This window comes from Halichoerus grypus, chromosome 13 (genome assembly GCF_964656455.1).
Source record: "Halichoerus grypus chromosome 13, mHalGry1.hap1.1, whole genome shotgun sequence".
In the NCBI taxonomy this organism is placed as follows: Eukaryota; Metazoa; Chordata; class Mammalia; order Carnivora; family Phocidae; genus Halichoerus; species Halichoerus grypus.
Genome location: NC_135724.1, coordinates 52,118,769 through 52,140,485, shown reverse-complemented (window position 1 = coordinate 52,140,485; position 21,717 = coordinate 52,118,769). Strand labels below are relative to the sequence as shown.

Sequence of the window (21,717 nt, the reverse complement as noted above, 5' to 3'; positions counted from 1 at the left end):
GGGTCCACCCAGAGACAGTTTTTATTTACTGCTTTTTTTCTGTTGGTATGGATTATATTTTCCTATTTCTTGGCATGTTCCATAATTTCTGTTGTTGTTAAAAATTAGACATGTTAGATATTATATTGTAGCAATTCTGGATTCTGAATTTTCCCTTAAGTGTGTTGTCATTGTGTTTTGGTTTTAATAACTTGTGTAAATGCACTTATAGAATCTGTTTACTGTGTGTGTGTAAACTGTGTGACTGCTGATGTCTCTACTCAATTTGCTTTTTAAATTATTGTTCTCATTTTTAAACCTGAATTCATAGGGATCACATTGCGTTTGCATAGATTAATGACCAGTCAATGAATGGTGAGATATTGTATTAAGACAAAAGCTTTCACTCTCTGGCAGTAGATCTGTATGTATGTTAGGGAGGATATTTAAAGTTCAGGTAACTTTTAAATATATACATTCTGGCTTTGCTTTCCTCTAGACTCTCTTGTCTGTCCTCTGCATGTGAACACAGGATTAGTCAGCCAGTGATGTGTGGATAATTTGAGTCCTATCCAGTTTTTCCTCTGCAGGCACATGGAGAACTTTGGAAGGCTTCCCATGGTGGTCTTTTTTCCCAGATCTTCCTATTAAATGGCTGGCTGATCTGCCAATCTGCTGCTTTTTCCAACCATGATTGGAACCTGAGGCTAACTGAGTTGCTGGTCTTCCCTTGTTTGTTTACCACTTAGATTGCTAGTGTTTCTCACAATGCTGCTGGATGTGAAGTTTTAACATGTTCTGCTCCAAATCAGGTCAGCCTGCTCTGGCAGTGAACATTCTGATTGTCATGCCTTTTTCGATTTTGATAGAAATACCTTATAAACTGAGCTGGGGGAGAGGGGAGGGGAGAAAGCTAGGCAGAATGCCATGTAGACTTCCATTGTTCATACCTAAAGTTCAGTGGCTTTTTTATGAATAACTACTTCTCAGTGTAGTGTATGCCTTTGGTTGATTTTCAGAGCCCTGAATGGGTTGGTTTTGACACCTGTATCCAGTTTTATCATTGCTTTTTGGGGAGAGTAACTGCTGAAGTACTCACTCCATCATACTAGAAGTCCCACCTCTACATTGGTCATTTTTAATAACTCCTCAGCAGATTCTGGTGTGAATCCAAGGTTGAGAATCACTGGGCTAGGGTATGATGAAAGGAGGATGAATGATTTCACTTCATTCATTAAAATTTATTGAACACCTTCGGGCACTGGACACAATGCAGATACAAAGATAACTAAAACTGTTCATCTCTATGAGTGGTCATAGGCAGTGAGAAAGATAGAGAAAGCAATAATGCACTATAACCCGAGCATATAGGGATGGGTGATGCAGGGTTTGGGAGCAGTGTCAGCAAAAGACAATGCCTACAGCCCATCATTTTTCTGAACATGCCAATAGGTTATGACACTTTCGGAAAGTGATTTGGCCAATAAGCAGATCCCTACTTAATGTAAGTATGAATAAAGTTACTCATCCTGGGGAACTAGGACAATTTCCCCCAAATTGTATGTTGACTACAAACATAACTTTAAGGAACTAACATTTTATTTCATGTAAAATTTAATGAGTTTTTTAATGCTATATTTTCAACTGAACTGTGATGATTTCATAACCTGTGAATAAATTCAGGAATAACAAATCACCATGGGAGTCATTACAGGCAGTGTGATACAGTATTATGATCTCCAAAGTGGGGTGTCCACAAAGGCAAACCATGGAAAGATAGGAAGAAATATTAGCACTACTATTTTTTTTTAAATCAAATTTGTTTGTTTGTTTGTTTTTTTAAAGATTATTTATTTATTTGAGAAACAGAGACAAAGATAGCGAGAGAGAGGGCAGGAGCAGGGAGGAGAGGGAGACGCAGACTCCCCACTGAGCAGGGAGTCCAACACGGGGCTCAATCCCAGGACCCTGAGATCATGACCTGAGCCGAAGGCAGATGCCTAACCAACTGAGCCAACAAGGCGCCCCTCAAATTTGGTCTCTAAAATGTTTCTATTGACTGAATGTTTCATAAAGTGTGACTATTTATATGGCAGTATATGCATAGAACATATAAATAAACATATGTAGGTGGCATGCCCCCAGTATTTTTGGATTAGGAGTACTCAGTCACAAAAGTCAGAGACCACTGGTATAGTGGTAAGAACACTGACCTAGATGGGTGCTAGTCCCTACTTCAGCTACCAACTTGCTGTGTGAACACGGGCAAGTTACGAAGGCACTCTTATGTCTTCCAAATCTATAAAATGAGGAGCTTGTTATAAATATCCTTGAGATCTCTTCCAGTTCTGAGATTTTATAAGTGGTTTTGTTCTTTATTTTCCTGTCAAGTATAATTATGAAGTTGAAAGAACAGAAGGTTATCTTTTGTCATTGTTCAATATTTGAATTAAATTCTGAGTTAGAAATAGGCTTACCAGAGAGAGCTCTCTCTACCTTGGCTACATCCCTTCTCTGTGGTGCTGCTGGCTGTAGATGTGATGATGCCATACACACCATGACATTTCTTTAAATTCTGTTAAATTTAGGCATAAATTTAGGCAGAGGACATACCCCAGTTAGTAGCAGAGTGCAAGAATTTGTACTTAGACACAGTTACAGATGTGCAAGTGCATGTATGCACACACAAATCAATCCTTAACTATTGCTTAATTTCATTGCCTTCATAAACTGAAATTCAGAAAGCTTCAAGATTTAAGCTCAGTACATAAAGAACATTAATTGTAGTTTTAATAGTTAAAAGACCCCAATAGATCCATGCATATCAAAGTTCATGTCTACTCAGAAACTGACTTTAAGATGGAGGATTTTCAAAATTTAGATAAAACTAAACACCCAAGAGGTTATCAAAACCTTATTTCATCTTTTAAAAAAAATTATTTAAATTCAAGTTAGTTAACATATAGTGTATTATTAGTTTTAGGGGTAGAATTTAGTGATTCATCAGTTGCATGTAACACCCAGTGCTCATTCCATCAAGTGCCCTCCTTAATGCCCATCACCCTGTTACCCCATCTTCCCCACCTGCCTCCCCTCCAGCAATACTCAATTTGTTTCCTAGAGTTAAGAGTCTCTTATGATTTGTCTCCCTCTCTGTTTTTATCTTATTTTATTTTTCCTTCCCTCTCCCTCTGTTCATCTGTTTTGTTTCTTAAATTCCACATATGAGTGAAATCACATGGTATTTGTCTTTCTCTGACTGACTTATTTTGCTTCTTATTTCACCTTTTGATTTAAATTCAAAGAAATTAAAATTTTACATATTCTTCTTAAAACATTCTCCTCTAAAAACAGTATTCAGCTTTAGAATTCAATAGAGTAAGATGTTAGACTTCAGTGTTCATGGATCATGACAAAATAGACTATTGATGGCTTTTTCTTCAAATAATTAGTTACACTGGTTATTATATAGTTCCTTAAAGCTTTATGTTTCTCTGATTTAGTTTTGTTTGCTATCTTCAATAAGTGAGTTATTGTTAAATAGTCTGTTGGCATAGTATTTTAACCTCTAATCCTTTACATGCCTTTTTCCTTTTTTAAGGCTTACTTATTTATTTTAGAAAGAGAGAGAGCAAGAGCAGGAGAGGGAGAGAGAGCGAGAGAGTCCCAAGCAGACACAGTGCTGAGCACACACAGAGCTCAGAGCTCCGTGCAGGCCCAGTCTCACAACCATGAGACCACAACCTGAGCCAAAACCAAGAGTCGGCCACTTAACAGACTGCACCACCCAGGCGCCCTGCACTTTTTTTTTTATTAGTGTTCAAAAGCTTGAAGAAACTTTAAAGAGCATAACAAAGATTTTTTTTTCTAAATACTTTGGATTTTCTAAATAATACTATATGTATAATATAAAACATCATAATGCTTTTTGTGAAGTTTTTTGTTCCAAATAACATATGAAGTGGAAACTGATGATAGTTCCATGAATCATTACCATAAAGTTCAATATTAGAAACCAGCCACTGTGATTTACCTGTGAGGATGGAATAATCACCTCCTGGCACATTCTATGTAATAAGTGCATCATTTCAAAGATTCATCTTAAAGGGAAAATGACAAAAAAGGAACAACAGCACAACAAAAAGAATGACAAATCATAGCTGTTTCAACGTAAATAAATGTTGAAAATACGAGCTCATGAGAATGACTATAGATACTAGAATGAAAGTAAAGAAAAAAGAGCAAAAACAGAAAAGTGAGAGCAAAATGAAAAAAATGAAAATATTCTATAAATAGGAAAAAAAGAAACTCTTAAACTCCAAAATTAATTTTATTTTGCATGGTAATGAATTAAAGAGGGGAAGGAAAATACCACTTTAAACTTAGACCTGTATTAGCACAGCCTGTACTTTGTAATCTGCTGGGGATATAGAACGCAGTCATTTTGCTGCTGCCTGGAACAGGCAGCCAGGAACAAATTTCACTCAGCCTTCCAATTGGTAACCAATCCTCAAGCTTGAATTGAAGGTTCTAACCTTTAATTTTAATGCTGATCATACACTAGGACCTAGATATTCACCCTAGGGAAGGAGCTAGTTAGTGGGAGAGGAAGAAGTTGGCCACTGTGTTCTGGGGATCAAAGGCAGTAGTCCACCCTATACCCCCAGGCCCAGAACCACTGCACCCCCCTGTACTTTCTAGAAGCCCTGCAGTTCTGTGCTACTTGCAGAGGATAGATTTACTTGCATTATTATGTGTTCCTTTTGCACTATGTATGTGTTTGGCCTGTCTTCTGCTTTTGATTTAGGTCATCTCTGCTTTTCCTAATGCTTCTTAAAGATTGAGAAATGGTCAGGTTTGGATGGTTTGGAAGGTTTTTCTGTTTCAGCTGGGCAGCTTGCTCTTCCCGTGCCATATCACACACATGCTTCACTTTCTTCCCAAATTTTCTCTAGACAAGGGGACTTTTTAATATTGTTTTATTTTAGAATCATTTCAAATTACAAGGATAGTACAGAGTTCTGGTAGAGTTCCCTATTGTGAATGTCTTTCATTACAATGTAGACCAGGGGATTTTAACATGAGTCCATGGATTAATTTGAGAGAGTCCATGAGCTCCTGAAATTTATGCCCACTTGTATATATTTGAATGAAAATGCATTTCATTTCATTTAAGAACTACAAAGATTAAGACGGATTGTACTTTTGATTTTATCAATCCTTTTCTGTAGGTGCAATCTCTGCTTTCATGTTTTCTGCCATGCTAATACATTTTTTTGTTTATTTAGAACACTGTCTACCTCCAAATGCACATTTGCACAAATGTGCATGGGCGGATTTTTGTGTACAACAGAACTGACCAAAGGGTTCTTTATCACACCCCTGTAACTCTCTGAATTACTTAACACTATGTGTTCACACAAAATATATTAACTCTTGTTTGATGAACTCAGTGTTTCTTCTAAGAGAGGAGTCTGTCTACACTACATAAAGGCCTCAGAGTTGAACCTAGGGGTCCCGCATCAAAATGGTTTGGTGGAGAAGGGCTCCCTATCCAGAACATTTTATATTTTATCAATCCCGTGAAAAGATTTGGATAAAACCATTTTTATAGACTTCCTAAATTTTGAACATTAACTTAACAGCAAGGGGTATTTGGAACTATCACAAAAACACTGCTGTTTTCCCTTGAAACTTTTGGGGCGGGGGTGGACAAAGCTATGAAATTACCATAGACCTATTTTTTTCTTGTGTCTATATAGAGTGCATTGTGTTGAGGTCTTTCTCACTCCTCTTTAGTTCTAAAGATAAAAGATATTATAACATTAGAAATCTAAGATTCTGTGAAACCTCCCCCAAGTTAAAACTTCCCTGTATAAGCATTTTTTAATATTTTCAATGCAATTTTTGGTTATTACCTAATGTTAGGGGTTTTGTTTCAGACTTACAGATTCCAGTCTGATGTCAGAAGATTATTCATCGAAGTTGAGCCCCCAAACAAAGAGAGCCAAGAAGAGCCTTCTCTCTGGGGAGGAGAAGGAAAATCTGCCAAGTGACTATATAGTGCCCATTTTCTCAGGACGGTACGTATGCATTCTCTTCCTGGCCTTAAATATTAGAAAGTGAAGAGTAAATGTTGTCAGGTAATAATAATAATTGCCTCTGACATTTATTGAACACTTAACTATGTGATGATTGAGAAAGGTCTGAGGAACCTTGGAACTCTGCACTGAGGGAGACATGTTCATTGTGAAAATCGGCCATCACCTAGGATGGCTACAAGACAAAAGAGAAGGATCAGCAACTTAGTTCTAATTATGTAACTGACTGAAATTAAGAAGGAGAGCATTGGATGCTAGTGATTGGACACTATGGATAGTCACTAGAGTAGAAAGAAAGGTTCAAAACCATAAAATATTGGATGAACTAAAAAAAAAATCCGATGTTATATTTAGGCAGAGGGAAGCTATTGTGGTTGCCAGTGTGGTTTTAATTATTATTCATTAGGAAGAAAAAAAATCTTAGATAACATAGACTAAGTAAAAGAATGGCATCATAATTTGAATGCCTGCCTATTTGCCTGTATTTGTTTAATGTGAAAAAGATCACTCTTTATCTTGAGGCAAACTTCAAACAAAATAATCATGAAATTACAAGTCCATTAATGCCAGATTTCTGTGTTTATAAGGTAAATATGTGTGTGTGATCTTTTTAAAAAAATATAAACTTTTTTGGAATGATTATAATATCTAGAGGAATCTTGAAACCTGTTTGAGACACCAAATTAAGATTTAATGGGAACCTTCAGAGCCTTCCCTGTTTATTTTCCTTTGAATGGAGAACTATCCACAGAGCTGAGGTGATACTCAAAATGAGGGCTTCCTCTCAGGGCAAATGCCATCAGGAAATTCAGGAGGCAATGACGTGGTTGTCATCGTTGGTGACCTACCTCTGTTTCCCTGTGTTTTTCTTCTCATTCTTCTCTGATAGTTTCTTCTGGAATTGTTTCAGAAGCTAATGTCATAATTGCTCTGATTATAGTTAGGAAGGTGAGGGGGTAAATAATATGCTATTTTTAGCTTTCTCTTTGATATCTCTGATTTTTTTTAAGTGAACTTTCCATTGAAATATGCATATTTTGCTAAGTATGCTTACCCAGACTTAGCCTCTCCACAGTTAGTTTAATATACACTGACATTCTTTATAGGCGATGGCTAGGCTAGAGGAGTAAAATATTTTATTTTCTGCTTTGTTCCCAGCCCACTCTGTTTTAAAAAAAATATATATTTAAAAAGCACATTAACTTAGCATTAACCTACATGGCATACCTCTCCATCTCTTTACCACATGAAATGAGGCTTCTTGCTTTCAGTTGGTTTTATTTCTAGTTCTCCTTTTTTCCTTTTTAAAATATGAATCCATCTCTTATATTCTACTACTATGTTGAAAATAACACTTTGTAATGGTGTTGACAGTATTAACAATCTAAGAAGAAGATGGGGGGGAAAATGAACCTTTGTTGAGTACCGATTGTTTTCTGAGAATCTTACTAGATGCTTTATATAAACTATCTTGCTAAGTCCTCTCTACAGCTCTAGAGATGTATTAGTATACCAATTTATGGACAAGGAAATTAAGACTCAATGACTTGCTGAAAGTTACATGGCTGGCAATGGAAGAGCTGAGTCTGCCGGGATTGGCCAATGCAACGTAACACTGCACTCTGTGATTATAGTGTATTTCTGGGAAATACTGTTTCTTCTGGATGGCACTTGAAATTTTCACTTCTTGTACTCAGATAAATTGAGTTAACTTTGTGTCACCAGCAGGTTTTTGAGTTGAGATAGAGTATTGGGGAGGTGTGAAATTCATCTTAAATTTATAGCTGTATAGTTTTGTCAGCATGTTAGCATATTCTTGCTTTTGTACCCAGATTATAAAAGGGTTATCACTGACATACACTTATATTTACTTAAAGAAAAATATTCCTGCTGTCCTGGGTCAAAATATTTTTTAAGTGTATTTGGGATCTCATGTGAAATATACAGTCTTCCTGAGGTTCAGCTTATTTGCCATGGAAAAGGTAAGGAGACCAGGACTTCATTCTGACCTCTAGAGCTATGTCACATTAGAGGTAATGTGAGCTTAAACTTAAAGTTCTCTTATTTAAGAATTGTCTCAACTCAGGGCAAGACTAGCATTGAATAAAATGTATTATTATATATATCAAATCATTTTACAAAGATCATTTCAAATCTATTATATATTTACCTCTATATGGAATTCCAAGCAGATTCTCATGACGGTTTGTCTTGTATTCACTTATTAATTCATTCACTTCCTATTTCATTAAAAAGAAATTAGAGATAATTATTTCAAGACACTAAACTGAAAATCTTCCATCTTCCCTTTTCTCTAAATTATAGTGGATGTATTACTCACTTACTTAGTAAAGACTACCTTATTAATGTTTGGAGAGATAGAGATAAGGAAAAAGAAACTTTACTCACTGAGTGTAGTAAGAAACAAAGTAGGCTAATCTTGTCTACCAGATGTTTTAGTAAAATTCCATGAGAAATTTCAAACTTGGGCAAATATTGAGCCCTCTTTTTCAGCAAACTACACAGATTCTGGTACCAGAAACTTATAAACATAATGGCAGTATTTGCTTAAATTTGGAAATCATTATTCTTATAAGAAAATCAAAGGTAAAATTCAGCCTTCAGAAGTCTAAGGAGACTCAATTTCAAGAAAATCTTCAATATAATCATTATACTTCCTCACTGTTGGGCTTGACCACAAAGGTATTGAAGGAGGTTAAAAATAATCTACATGTTTTTAACAACATTAATAAATTATAGCACAATTTCTATCATAAACTACTACGTTAGGCACAGCACTTTTGGATGTTACCAGTCACTTGCCATCATCATTAGTTATGAATAAAAACAAGTCACTTTTATAAACATCACCCCTTCAAATTAAATTTTGGTCATTTTTTTCCCTTATCAGGGCTATGTGCAAGCATAAATAATGTCGTTAAATATGTTTACACACACACACACACACAAATAACCTTTGAAGAAACCTAGTAAGCATAAGGATCTCATGTAAATTTAGAATTTATTTATAGGTGCAACAGCTCTGGGCAATGCATTATATCAGGTGAGTTATAGAATCCAGATCAAGCACATAGTCCCATATCAGAATCACAGGCACAGAAACAATATCTCATTTTATAATGTCATCTTTTCTGGAAGGAAAGTCATAACTTAATCTTTTATTATGGACTCTATCCTATTTAAATACCCTAAAGAAACCAATGAAATGACCTTAAGCAAGTTATCTAATTTCTCTGAGCCTTGTTACCATATGTCTAAAATAGAAATGATAGAGTTTACCTAGGATTATTGCAGCCTTAAAATGAGATAATGTATGTAAAGAAGCACTTGTCAACACCATGGCCATAGTAGGTATTATTATTGTTGTTACCATTATGGGTTAAGGTGATGATCACTTCTGTATGTGAAGAGTTAGCTCCTGATTTACCAGGTTTTTCTTTGTCAGGTTTTCTTTGGGCATGATACACAATGTCTAAGTTCTGATACTTTGAACTTAGTAAAACTTAGGCAATCCTATCACTGCCATTCACAGTAGCCATGTTTTGCTCTTATTATATTTTAGCCAAGTGCATGTCAGTGGAATTACAGATACGGAAGAAGAAAGAATTAAGGAAGCTGCTGCTTATATAGCCCAGAGGAATCTTCTTGCTAGTGAAGAAGGAATCACGGCATCCAAACAGTCCGCTGTATCCAAACAGTCAGCTATATCCAAACAGTCCACTGTATCCAAACAGTCCTCAGTATCCAAACAGTCCTCAGTATCCAAACAGTCCTCAGTATCCAAACAGTCTACGTCCACTCTTCACCAGGAGGAAGCTTTTGAGAAGAAGTCAAGGAAAGTAACAATTCGAGAGAAGGCAGAACGCCTGTCGCTGAAAAAGACAGTAAGAAAAGACAATTTAATGTAATTTACAAATGCAGAAATGCATGTAACATTGTATGTGTGTGTACATATAGATTTATTTGTTTTGAATGATGAAATACATAGTCTTCTGGAGAAACAAAACTAAAGGAAACAAGGAGAAAGACATCAAAATGTATGGGTCAAAGAAAGACAGACTTAGTAGTTTCAAACTCCATGAAATTTTAGGTTCTACAGAAATTATGGTTCTAAAGAACCTTAAGAAATCTACCTTAGGGGAAAGTAAAATATGTTGCTGAGGCTTAGAATGTTAAAAATTAAATGTATCTTTTTAAAAGGGGAAAAGAGGGGCTCCTGGATGGTATAGCTGGTTAAGCATCTGACTCTTGATTTCAGCTCAGGTCATGATCTCAGGGTCCTGGGATTGAGCCCCGGGAGGAGCCCTGAGTGGAGCCTGACGTGGGGTTCCACACTCAGCACAGAGTCTGCTTGTCCCTCTCCTTCCCCTTCTGCTCCTCCCCCTCCCCTTGCTAAAATAAATAAATAAATAAATAAATAAATAAATAAATAAATAAAATCTTTTTTAAAAACGGGGAAAAAGAGAAGGCCTTTGGTCTAAATAGAAAAGTAAGCCTCCAAGTGGAAAAATGATAATTCGGGTTTTTATTGTTATTTTAGCAGCACAGGTTACTTTGATTTCATAATATTTTCATATATTTTTTTATAGTTAGAAGAAACTGAGGCATTTCACAGAAAGTTGAATGAAGATCATCTTCTCCATGCTCCTGAATTTGTCATTAAACCTCGTTCCCACACTGTTTGGGAGAAAGAAAACGTAAAATTACATTGTTCTGTATCGGGCTGGCCAGAACCTCGTGTCACATGGTATGTTATCTGTATGAAAATTACTCATAGAATCTATTACACAAAACTAATTTTACCTCCAGTGAAAATATTCAGCATTGTGAATATGCAAGAGTCAATGAAAGTACCTACAAGTTTGTACAGATTTTTTAAATAGTGAGGAAAGGATACCAGGATGAATATTTTATGAATGAGAAGAAAGAACAGTCTCATGTACATTACAATATATTATGATACTTCATAATCCTGTTATAAAAGGGGTCTTTATTGCATAAAGTATTAAAATATAGTCAACATACTTACATACAAAGAAAATATATGGCTATAACTGCTATAGGCCATAAAATGTAAATAGAAATTTGCTCCCATACAGTATAGGTATTATTTTGTGACCAGAAGCAATGCTCTTTTAAAAAGATAATTAAAACCCAGAGGGCTTCATCTCTACTCCTCACATGAGCTGAGATCTCAACATGCTTTCTAAAGCCAAACAGAAGAGGGACCCGGATGGAAGATATTACTCAATACGGGGTCTTAAGAAATTTTCTTTCCATAAAGAATAAGAACCCATTTTCTCTTTCTCGTTGCAATTGTCAATGACTTGATGATCCCTAAACTCCAGACTTTCCTGTTATATGTCATGAATACCTGCCACAGACAGCAGAAGTATGAAAATGATGGAGCCAACCTAAAAAGATGTTTTCTGTTTAATTCCCTGACACAGGTATTTTGCATGCTGTTTTTTTATCCTCAGGAGTGGTGGTAAATGCACCCTATGTTGCAGTATAAATGCCACACAGAATGTCATTGCCACCTGCAGAGGGCCTGACTCCTCCTTTCTTAAGGCCGTTATTTCTGTTGGTTAGACACCTGCCTAGGACTAATGGAGGTAACTGACAAGGAACATATTTCAATGAAAATGAAGTTTTAAAAAAGTCAATTTACAAGCTTTAAAGTATAAAGGTATACCAAATGAAGCTAGGAATCAATCAGTCTTAGCCCCGCCTTTCTCTGCGACTATGGACTTACATACTTTGTTTGGCCCATTAAAGGGATATTTCCTCTAAGAAACTGATTACTTTCCACCTCATAAAAAAAATCTAAACTTTCCAATTGAAATGTGTGAAGAATAACAAATTTTCAACTCTAATAATTCTTTGGTCAGTAAGAAATTCCTCTTATGAATTAAAATGTACTCCTGATAAACAAATAATTGGAATCCTAATCAAGTAGATTTATTTATTGCACAATATTCTTTTTTTTCCTGCTTTTTAAAAATTAGAGTTAAAGATGATTTTCAAAAGGATACAAAAGAATTTCTAGGAGATAAATACTAATCTCTTAGGCACTTGTTTATTTTGTTAAATACATAGCTGCTAAGATACAATACAACCACGCCATGTACCACTGATGGTGTTACTGAGCCAGAGTGATGTGTTTTCATGAAGGAAGAGCTCAAACTGTCAGAGATTAAACTCCTGCATAATGTTTTGTTGGCTGGAAAAGGAGTGATTTAAAAACAAGCAAAAAATATAAAAACTCCCCACAAAAATATGAGATGACTAAATTGGCAACTCTTTGAATCCTAGTTAAATTGAAAAATAGAAATTCTGTCAATTTTCAGTTATTCTCACTAATGGAGCTGAGAAATAGTATGGTTGGCTCCCTAAATCTTTCACATCTGGCTTTGAAACATTTTTTTTTTCTTAACATTGAGTCTATATCCCAGGGGCTCATTTTAAACAAAAATGAAGATATAGACACAAGATTTGTCTCAGGAACGATTGGGAAGCTATTCATTTACTGTAACAAGTCTTCTCAAATTCCTGCATATCCTTTAGTGCTTGGAGGAGACAACTCCATTCTTTATAAAATTCTCCCCATAGGGAGCGATCAGAGCATTTCACAGAAAATCCTGTTGCCTTGCAAGCCAAGTGGAAAGTCAATATGAAAACAGAAGAACTAGTGGACCACTAAGAAAATAGCGAACCGTACTTCAGAGAGCAAGATTTGCCCTTGGATAAAGCTTAAATTTAGACAGCTAGCAGATAACTGAAAATTGGCTATGGCAGTAAACAAGGTCAGATCCAGGTTTTGTGGGGCATGAAGCTCATACAATTCAGGGTCACTCTTTACAAAAAAGAATGTTAATAATATAAATTAGGCAGTGAGCCTTGAGGAGACCCATGTTGGTGAGAGACCGGAAGATCCATTGGCCTCCAGGTAAACCCACCCCTGGGAGTAAACTGTGTGTGGGATCAGTGTACCTTCCTGGGTATGCTGCCTTTTAAAAAATAATCGTTAAATGAAGCTCTAACTTACTTTGTAACACTGGTACAGAGTACCCAGTCTTCAATAAGCATTCGTCCCCTCAATGAGCAGGAGACCCACAACCCAAGCACAAACCAAGGTTGTTGGTGATTACTTTGCAGGCATTTATGTCTTTTTGTTACTCAACTGTAGCTTTCTGGGCCTAACACTGAGGACAAGTATGAAAGAAATAATTGGGAATGGCCTTCCTGAATAGAAGGAGGTGAATCATGGGACCAAGTTTGTGACGATGCTTTCGGCACGCCTTGTAGCTGTTAGGTCCTTAGCCATGCTTTTTCCAGAGCATGTGTGCCTGGGGCCTGTTTCCCTTAGAGCCCTTTCCAAAGAGGGTTAAGTTCCAAGTTTCCACTAAGCACCCTCGGGACATGGAAGTCCCTGAGGTCTAACAAATGATATGAACAAGCAGCAGCTGCTCTTTGGCCAATCCCACGTACTGACCAAGTCTGTCTAAATGGAACCTAGAGGTTACCCAGAAAGCACTAAATGACAGGAGCACATACCACTCATCAGGGCCAGGTGCAGAGACGCCAAGGGGCACTGTCCGATTCCCAAGTCACTTTGAGAGCAGAAGGAAACCTGTTTAGGCATTGGGTCCAGTAGAAAAGTTAGTTGCAAGGATGCTTCTGCACCACCACAGTGAAGCTGGCCATCCTGAAGGAGGGCTTTGTCAACACAAAAGGAAACGTGTATATATGGTGAAAAATGCCAAAGTTGTTTTACTTAATTTAATAGGCTGTATTTATATAATAACTTGTATAATAAGCTACATATTGGTTTAAAAGAGGAGGAAAAAAATTACATTTGTATTTGTTTTACTTGCATAAAGAAACTCTGGAAGGATTTGTAAGAACCCAAGGAGAACAGTTAGCTGTGGGAATGAGCTGGGTGGAAGACAGACATGTTTGAAGGAGACTGTTCCCTGTGTACCTTTATACTTTCTGGTTCTTGGACCATATAAATGTATTGCCTATTCAGATTTTTCTTAAAGTATATGAAATAGGGGAAAAGAGAAAAGTTCTCTTTTAAGAAAGGAAGGAATTGAGTTAATTTTATACTTTTAAAAAAAAGAGCCAGATTTAATTGGATTTCCAGTCCAAAGTCTAGATCAATTTTGTCAATGAAAATCTGGATTGTAATCTGTGGGGAGATTCATGCAAACTCACTGGAGCAATGTGTTGGTGTTAGTGAGTAGCAGTTAATTCATTTACTCGACACCCATGTTTTTGGATCTATCTGTGAATACTAGGCTAGACTGTCAAGCGGCAGGACACTTAAAATACTTGTTTGGAATTCTTCACGTTGCCCCTAAAGTTATTGCCAAATAGACACTTAAAGAAATTTGTCATTAGGCATGATAATAGTTCAAAACCTCATAATAAAATAGTATAAGAAATGTATTTCAGGAAGAGTCTGGAGATTTGGAAAAGTCTTACTCTGTTTTTGCAAATTATGAGAATTTATAAATTCCATAATAAAATCATACATTGAATTTATTTACAAGATTAGAGTTATTCACAATGTTATTTAAAGTTAGCTTTAATTACTACCGTATTATCTTTGGAAAGCAACCTACATTTAAAATAGTTTAAAATTAAAATTATTTATAATTTATAATTATCCAACATAAGGGTTTGGGGTTTTATTTTAGGTTTTAGATTTTTCTTATTTATTTAAGTCCAAAGTCTAATCTAATGGGATAGATCTCTCTCAGCCAACTGGTTTTTAAAGTGGGTAATAGCTATTTATTAAAAATACAAAGTTGGGGGGCGCCTGGGTGGCTCAGTCGTTAAGCGTCTGCCTTCGGCTCAGGTCATGATCCCAGGGTCCTGGGATCGAGCCCCGCATTGGGCTCCCTGCTCAGCGGGAAGCCTGCTTCTCCCTCTCCCACTCCCCCTGCTTGTGTTCCCTCTCTCTCGCTGTGTCTCTGTCAAATAAATAAATAAAATCTTAAAAAAAAAAAAAAAAAACAAAGTTGGATTCTAAGTAATCACAGTTTGTGGTGAGATTCAGCATGTTAAAGATCATTTTGGCATGCATTATTTGTTGATAGAAAAAAATCGGAATGAACCTTTTTGCTTGGCCATGCTGTACACTGCCAAAGAGCTTTCACTATAACCCCTTGTTACCAAGTCAGCCCAAGATTCATTTATTTGGGGGAATGAAGTCTGTGTTTTACATACATAAAGGAAGAATATTATCCTACAAATACTTACAGTATAATGAAAGCTCATTAACTAATAAGTAGTTCATAAACTCTACGTGAAAGTGGTAAGGAAAATGGTGTACATCTGAATAGTCACAAGAATTTCAGAAGCCTTGGGGCACCTGGGTGTTGCAGTCAGTTAAGACTCCAACTCTTGGATTTGGCTCAGGTCATGATCTCAGGAGCCCATGTAGTCATAGGGCTCCCCACTCAGCAGAGTCTGCGCCCCCCACCCCGGCTCCTCCTCTACTCATGCACTCTCTCTCTCTAAAATAAATAAATCTTAGAAAAAAAAAAGAATTTCAGAAGCCTTTTGACAAATAATCCCAAAGTGTAGGTTACTCTCCAAAATTAGCCTCTGACTAGCCTGTTTGGAATTTCACTTTCCAGAAATAACAAGCTCTGAAGAATATACAGAGCAGGCCAAAAATCTCATAGTGGAAGATAGGCAGTCTCACAGTGACCCCAAACCTGAATGACAAGGTGAAGTTCTCAAAGAAGAGAAGAGAATTGCTTCTTAACTCAATCCTTGCGTGCTGCTTTACAACAGGCTCTTCTTACACTGCCATCCGGAGTTCCAGAGGAAAGAGTCGAAGGTCCTCAAAGTGTTGTGTATTGTGTGCATGTACATTTTAAACCGACTTCTTATGCCAGGTGGTCACATTAGAAAAGTCCTGGGTATTTAGCTGGGGGAAGGCATTAAGGTGCTAAGTGGGGTAGTACTGAAAAGCAAGGAAGGTGAAGCAACCCGTGGCAGCTACAAGATACTGTTTTAACTCAAAGTTTATGGAGATATGAACAACATTTTTGGTCAGAAGCCAAACTGAGTGTCACTAAATTGGTTGCTCAGGTACGACTTGCCATAGCCTTCGGTGTCACATTTCTCTCCTTATGCTAAAAAGAACTACCGAAAACACCCCAGCTCATGCACAAACTTGAGCAAGAGGGAGCTTTTGAGTCAAGTGTGAAATTACTGAGACCAATTTCTTCTGAGGAACATGCTGCTTAACTTGTTCTACCCTGTCGTTCATCAATACAAGGAATGTTTGAAATTAGGAGCACCTGGCAGATTTCTTTTTCTAGGCCGTCTGTGGTCGAATAGCCCTGTCTGCCTGGAGCTCTGGTGAGACAGCTGGCCGAGGACACTCTGGGGCTGGCAGGGAATGGCTCGCCCTTCTGCCGTGGGTGGGGTAGAAGGTTGTGCCTCCCCACCTGCCACGCAGCTGTGATCCCCCAGCCAGTGCAACCCTCTCATTTCACGTCAGAGGGAACCGAGACACAAAGAGCCTCAATTTACTTTCTTGGCATGTGCTTATTTTAAATTAGCCATATCATGAAGTATGTGTTTGTCAGAACTCTGTTCCTTCGGCCAAACATTATGAAGCCATAATTAATCTATTGTTACACAATAATTCTGTTCAAGCCAACTTAACAAACACTGAGTGCCTAATATTTGCCCATGACTCATCCTTCCTTGAGAGTGGGAATAGAAGTAAAAATGGATCAGACACAAGCCCCGTCACCAAGGCAATGACAGCTTAATAGAAGAGACACATATCCAACCATAATCTGGTGAATGTTCTGTCTTGCAGCTTGAACCAGGTAACACTGGTGTAGAGAGGCAGGAACAATTAATATCGTGTGGGATTTCAGGGAGGAGTTTATTGAAGAAATGGCATTTGATCTGAACCTCAAAGGATGAGCTGGGATTTTGCTAGGTGCAGAAAGAGAATGACACATTTTTAAAAGTATAGAAAATGAATATGTTTTAGGGACAAAGGGTGTGTGTGTATGTAAGCTGGGGAGAGGAAAGAACTGACTGAAGATTAGTTCCTTTCTTTCTCTCCCTTTCCACCACTTTCCCTGCTCCCATACCTCGTTATAACCGTTTCCAGAAGTCTGAAGAAATAAAATACAGCTAAACAGAGTATATTTGGAAAATGGAAGCATCATATGTTGTCACGAGCTGGATGCTTGGTTTCAAATCCCAGCTCTGCTCTCTAGCTGTGTGAACTGGGGCAAGTTATTTAACTTCTCCATGCCTTGGTTTCTTTATCTGAAAAATGATGTTAAAAATAGGCTATCTCAGGCAGTTGTTGTTAAGAATTGAATTTTCTTCTTTTTTTTTTTTTTAAGATTTTATGTATTTATTTATTTGAGAGAGAGAGTGAGAGAGCACAAGCAGAGGGTAGGGACAGAGGAATAGGGAGAAGCAGACTCCTGCAGGGGAGCCTGATGTGGGACTTGATACCAGGGCCCTAGGATCCTGACCTGAGCCAAAGGCAGACACTTAACTGACTGAGCCATGCCGGTGCCCCAGAATTGAATTTTCTGATCTATGTGTAAAGCACTTAGAACCTTGTTTGGCTCATAGTAAATGCTCTGTCTCAGTTGTGGTTATTAGTGTTATTTATGTTATCTGTGCACATGAAGTGGGGTGTCTGAAGGGAAAATAAGTGAAATCTAGCTCTTCTTTTGGACAGAAAATGGCTTCAGCAGAAAAGCCTGGTTGGGCACCATAGTCATTGGCTATTGAGGGCGTGAGGACGTGGTGAAGAATCAAGGTGCCACTTCCAGACTCAGAAGATGGTGTCTCAGGAAGGGCCCCTCCATGTGGGCCTACCCTCTGAGGGCTGAGAGGCTTAACCAGGAATAGGACAGTCAGAAAAAGAGAATCTCTCAACTCTTATTTGTCAGACTTTTTCTTTCATGATTGATATTTAAGTTCTTCCAAGCCGAGAGCCCTGCTTGCTTTTAACAGAACAAAACACTTAAATATAAGAGCTTTCAATACAATGACATTGTTTTTAACAACATGCAAGAATGTTAGTAGGAAGAATGTTTTGCCTTCATCCTACACAGATAGCCAACAATAAAACCCCCAACACAAAGCCTTCCTTTCTGTCTTGTCAACAATGGACAAGTTTTTCTTTAGGTCTTTGATTGAAGTATAATATACACACACAAAAAGTATGTATTACATATAAATGTAGAGCTTTGATGAGTGTTTGTAGACTGCACACACCCATGTCACCAGCACCCAAACAAGAAACCAAACAATATCAGCGCCCAAGATGCATCCTTCATATCTGCTGTCTACACCCCAGGGAAATCACTCTCTTGACTTCTAACAGCAGTAATTTGGTCTTATATGGTTTTGTACTTTATATAAAAGCAATCAATATACTATGTACTCTTTTTTTAAAGATTTTTTTACTTATTTATTTGAGAAAGAGAGAGAGAAGCAGACTCCCTGCTGAGCAGAGAGCCTGACGCAGGGCTCAATCCCAGGACCCCGAAATCATGACCTGAGCCAAAGGTAGATGCTTAACTGACTGAGCCACCCAGGAGCCCCTATACTATGTACTCTTTTGTGTCTGGCTCTTTTCACTCAACATTGTGTATATGAGACTCCACCACACTGTTGTGAATGGTCAACTTCTTCAATGTAATTTTTATGAGAGAGGAGAGGAAAGCACGCTCATCGAGAAGTTTAATTGTATTTATAGTGCATTTTATTTAATCTGCTGTAGATTTGTATTCATTCAACAGATGCTGCTGCAACTTCAGTGCTGTGTTTATGGGTGTTCCTTCATGAACAAGAATCACGTGTGTGTGTACTTTTAATCATAAAGCTATTTACATTTCAACTTACTTTGCCTTGTTTCCGTTGTCTCACAGGTATAAAAACCAGGTGCCAATCAATGTCCACGCAAACCCTGGAAAATATATTATTGAGAGTCGCTATGGAATGCACACTCTGGAGATCAATGCGTAAGAGGATGTCAGGGTCCATGTGTGTCGCTTGACAGTTGCCTGGGGAGGTGTTCTCAGCAGTTCACAACCGCTGTCCCCCTTTCTTCCAATGCGCCATGGTCACAAAGTGATCTTACGTTTGAATTTAGTGATGATGAGAAAAAAATTAATTTGTACCTTTTAGCTTATCCTTTTATATACTTGAGAGTTTTTCTTAGACATTAGTGAGAAAATAAGTTACACAAATAGGCATTTATATTTAGTTATCCTTCCCCATTCTAAATCGATATCATCAGCAGAGTTATCCTTTTTTGCCTTGAATCAGCAAAGGCCATGGAGATTGTGGTGGGTGGCAGTGAAAGTAAGCTGCACCAGGATAAATTCTCTCCTTCAGCTCCCCAGGAAGTGTGGGAAACTATGCACCCACCCTCTCAGCCTGCAGATGGAGGCAGGACTGGACAGGGGGATGTTTTTAAAGCAAAATCCAAAGCAAAATTTGAAAGCCAAACCCACATCAAAATTTCTAAGTCCTCCAACGTTTAGAATCTATCTCCTAATATGGTTTTGAATGCAATTCTGGTTATGTGGATGAAGAAGTCCCACCATTTTTAGTTCACATGAAACCATGACATGCTGAGATGTCAAAGTAAAATTTACATCATTCTGATCAGAGCAGGTGACACACATGATACTGGGTTTCAAGCAGGACCCTAGGGCCCTGGGACATTGTCCAAGCACTGACCTTGACCTAAAGTCACTTCAGTTCTGCCAGTTGGTGGTTCTACTGAGGCTGCAGTGAGCTATGTGGTTGCTTTATAATTAAATAGTTATGAGAAAGGCAACCATATTGACCTTCCTGGAGTTCCGTTGATGTCCATAAAATTTCAACGAGAAATTAGTTTTTACAAATGACACTAAATCCAGAAGGTCAACGAAGAACACAGACACTGGTTGTGATAAGACACAAAACAACCTGCTTTGAAATCTTAGCTTGTTCATCTCTGTGAGATCATTCTTTCTCTTACTCCATTATTAAACCTATCCCGATTTCTGTATTATAACTTGTAGGAACTTCTAAATGGCGCTGCTGTGCTGTGCTGTGGGCTGAAACTCCAAGTGTGACCTGAATCTTAGTTGAGTTGAGAGATAAACACCATATTTGCACTTTGAAGCTAGAACACCGAACCACACATTAGACAGACCCGGATCCGGTTTGTAGCTCAGGGAGCCTGCGGGAGTCCTGCAGGGGAGCCTGCGGGAGTCCTGCAGGAGAGGCTGTGTCTTTCCCTCTCTGTCGCCCTGTTGCCCCCAGACTGAAACTCTCCCCGAGGGAGGCCAGCAGGAAAGTTGTACCCGTGGGGTGCTCTGGGAAGTTACCTGCATGGCCAGACATTTTCTGCTCCTGATACCACTTTAGACCAGTTAATCATAATACTGTTCGTGCTGTAATTTATATGCTTAACAGTTTGTTGACATGGGGTTTTTTTGGACATTTTAAATGAACCTGGGCTAGGGTCACAGTGCTGTAGGTGTCCTCCTCCCGTACTGTGCTCCTGGCTTGAAACTGTAGTAGGGGGGCGCCTGGGTGGCTCAGTTGGTTAAGCGACTGCCTTCGGCTCAGGTCATGATCCTGGAGTCCCAGGATTGAGTCCCGCATCGGGCTCCCTGCTCGGCGGGGAGTCTGCTTCTCCCTCTGACCCTCCTCCCTCTCATGCTCTCTGTCTCTCGTTCTCTCTCTCTCAAATAAATAAATAAAATCTTTAAAAAAAAAAAAAAAGAAACTGTAGTAGGTATCCTGTGTTATATAAAATCCCACAGGGAGCTGGATCCAAGTCAGCTTCATCAAAAGTCCCCCGAGCCACGTGCTGGCCAGTGATTTGCAGTGTGCCATGTTAGCAAAGAGATCCTTGATAGAAGAACAGCTTGTAGCGATGGTCACTCATCTCCATCTGTCCTTTCAGATGTGATTTTGAAGACACTGCTCAGTACCGGGCCTCTGTGATGAACGTTAAAGGAGAGCTTTCAGCATATGCTTCGGTCGTGGTAAAGAGTAGGTTTGCTGCACTTGTTTTATTCAAAGTGTATTTTTAAAAATTTATTCTCATTGATAAAAAATAAATCAGGCAGCAGTTCACATGCATTTCTGCTTTCTTTTCTAGGATATAAGGGAGAGTTTGATGAGACTCGCTTCCATGCTGGGGTTTCCACCCTGCCCCTCAGCTGTAAGTTTAAAAATATATTTGCTAAGTGTCATCTCTATTTAAAATACATCAGAATAAGCCATTCTATAATGCTGAAATAAAAGAGAGGATTATTATAATATATGGTAGTATGTATATAATAGCTATCTATGCTGGGTTTTATTTTTTAGATTCTTTGGTTACTATTCTCCTTCTGAATATAACTGCTTCGTTCTGGTTTTATAAAAGCCCAGATATGATGGGCTAAAAATGGAAAGTGTTTTTAAGTCTTTCTATATTAAACTGAAAAAGATCATTACACAAACCTGGGCAGAGAGATTTAACCATGCTCAACTCCCCCCCCCCCCCCCCCCCCGCCACAAGTCTGTCCTGTATCAGAGCATCCAGGTCAGCATCACC

General features: G+C 38.1%; 1 protein-coding gene across 2 annotated transcripts in view; it reads left to right on the top strand.

Annotated features, from left to right (window-relative positions):
- The window catches only part of MYOM1 (myomesin 1), a 163,299-nt gene that overhangs the window by 49,897 nt on the left and 91,685 nt on the right, over positions 1–21,717 (top strand). For both annotated transcript variants that reach the window (XM_036122338.2, XM_078060562.1), the window contains 6 exons: positions 5,922–6,062; positions 9,664–9,985; positions 10,691–10,848; positions 19,043–19,135; positions 21,079–21,167; positions 21,277–21,339. In XM_036122338.2, coding sequence (XP_035978231.2) covers positions 5,922–6,062; positions 9,664–9,985; positions 10,691–10,848; positions 19,043–19,135; positions 21,079–21,167; positions 21,277–21,339 — 866 coding nt within the window. The remainder of the gene's footprint in view (positions 1–5,921; positions 6,063–9,663; positions 9,986–10,690; positions 10,849–19,042; positions 19,136–21,078; positions 21,168–21,276; positions 21,340–21,717) is intronic.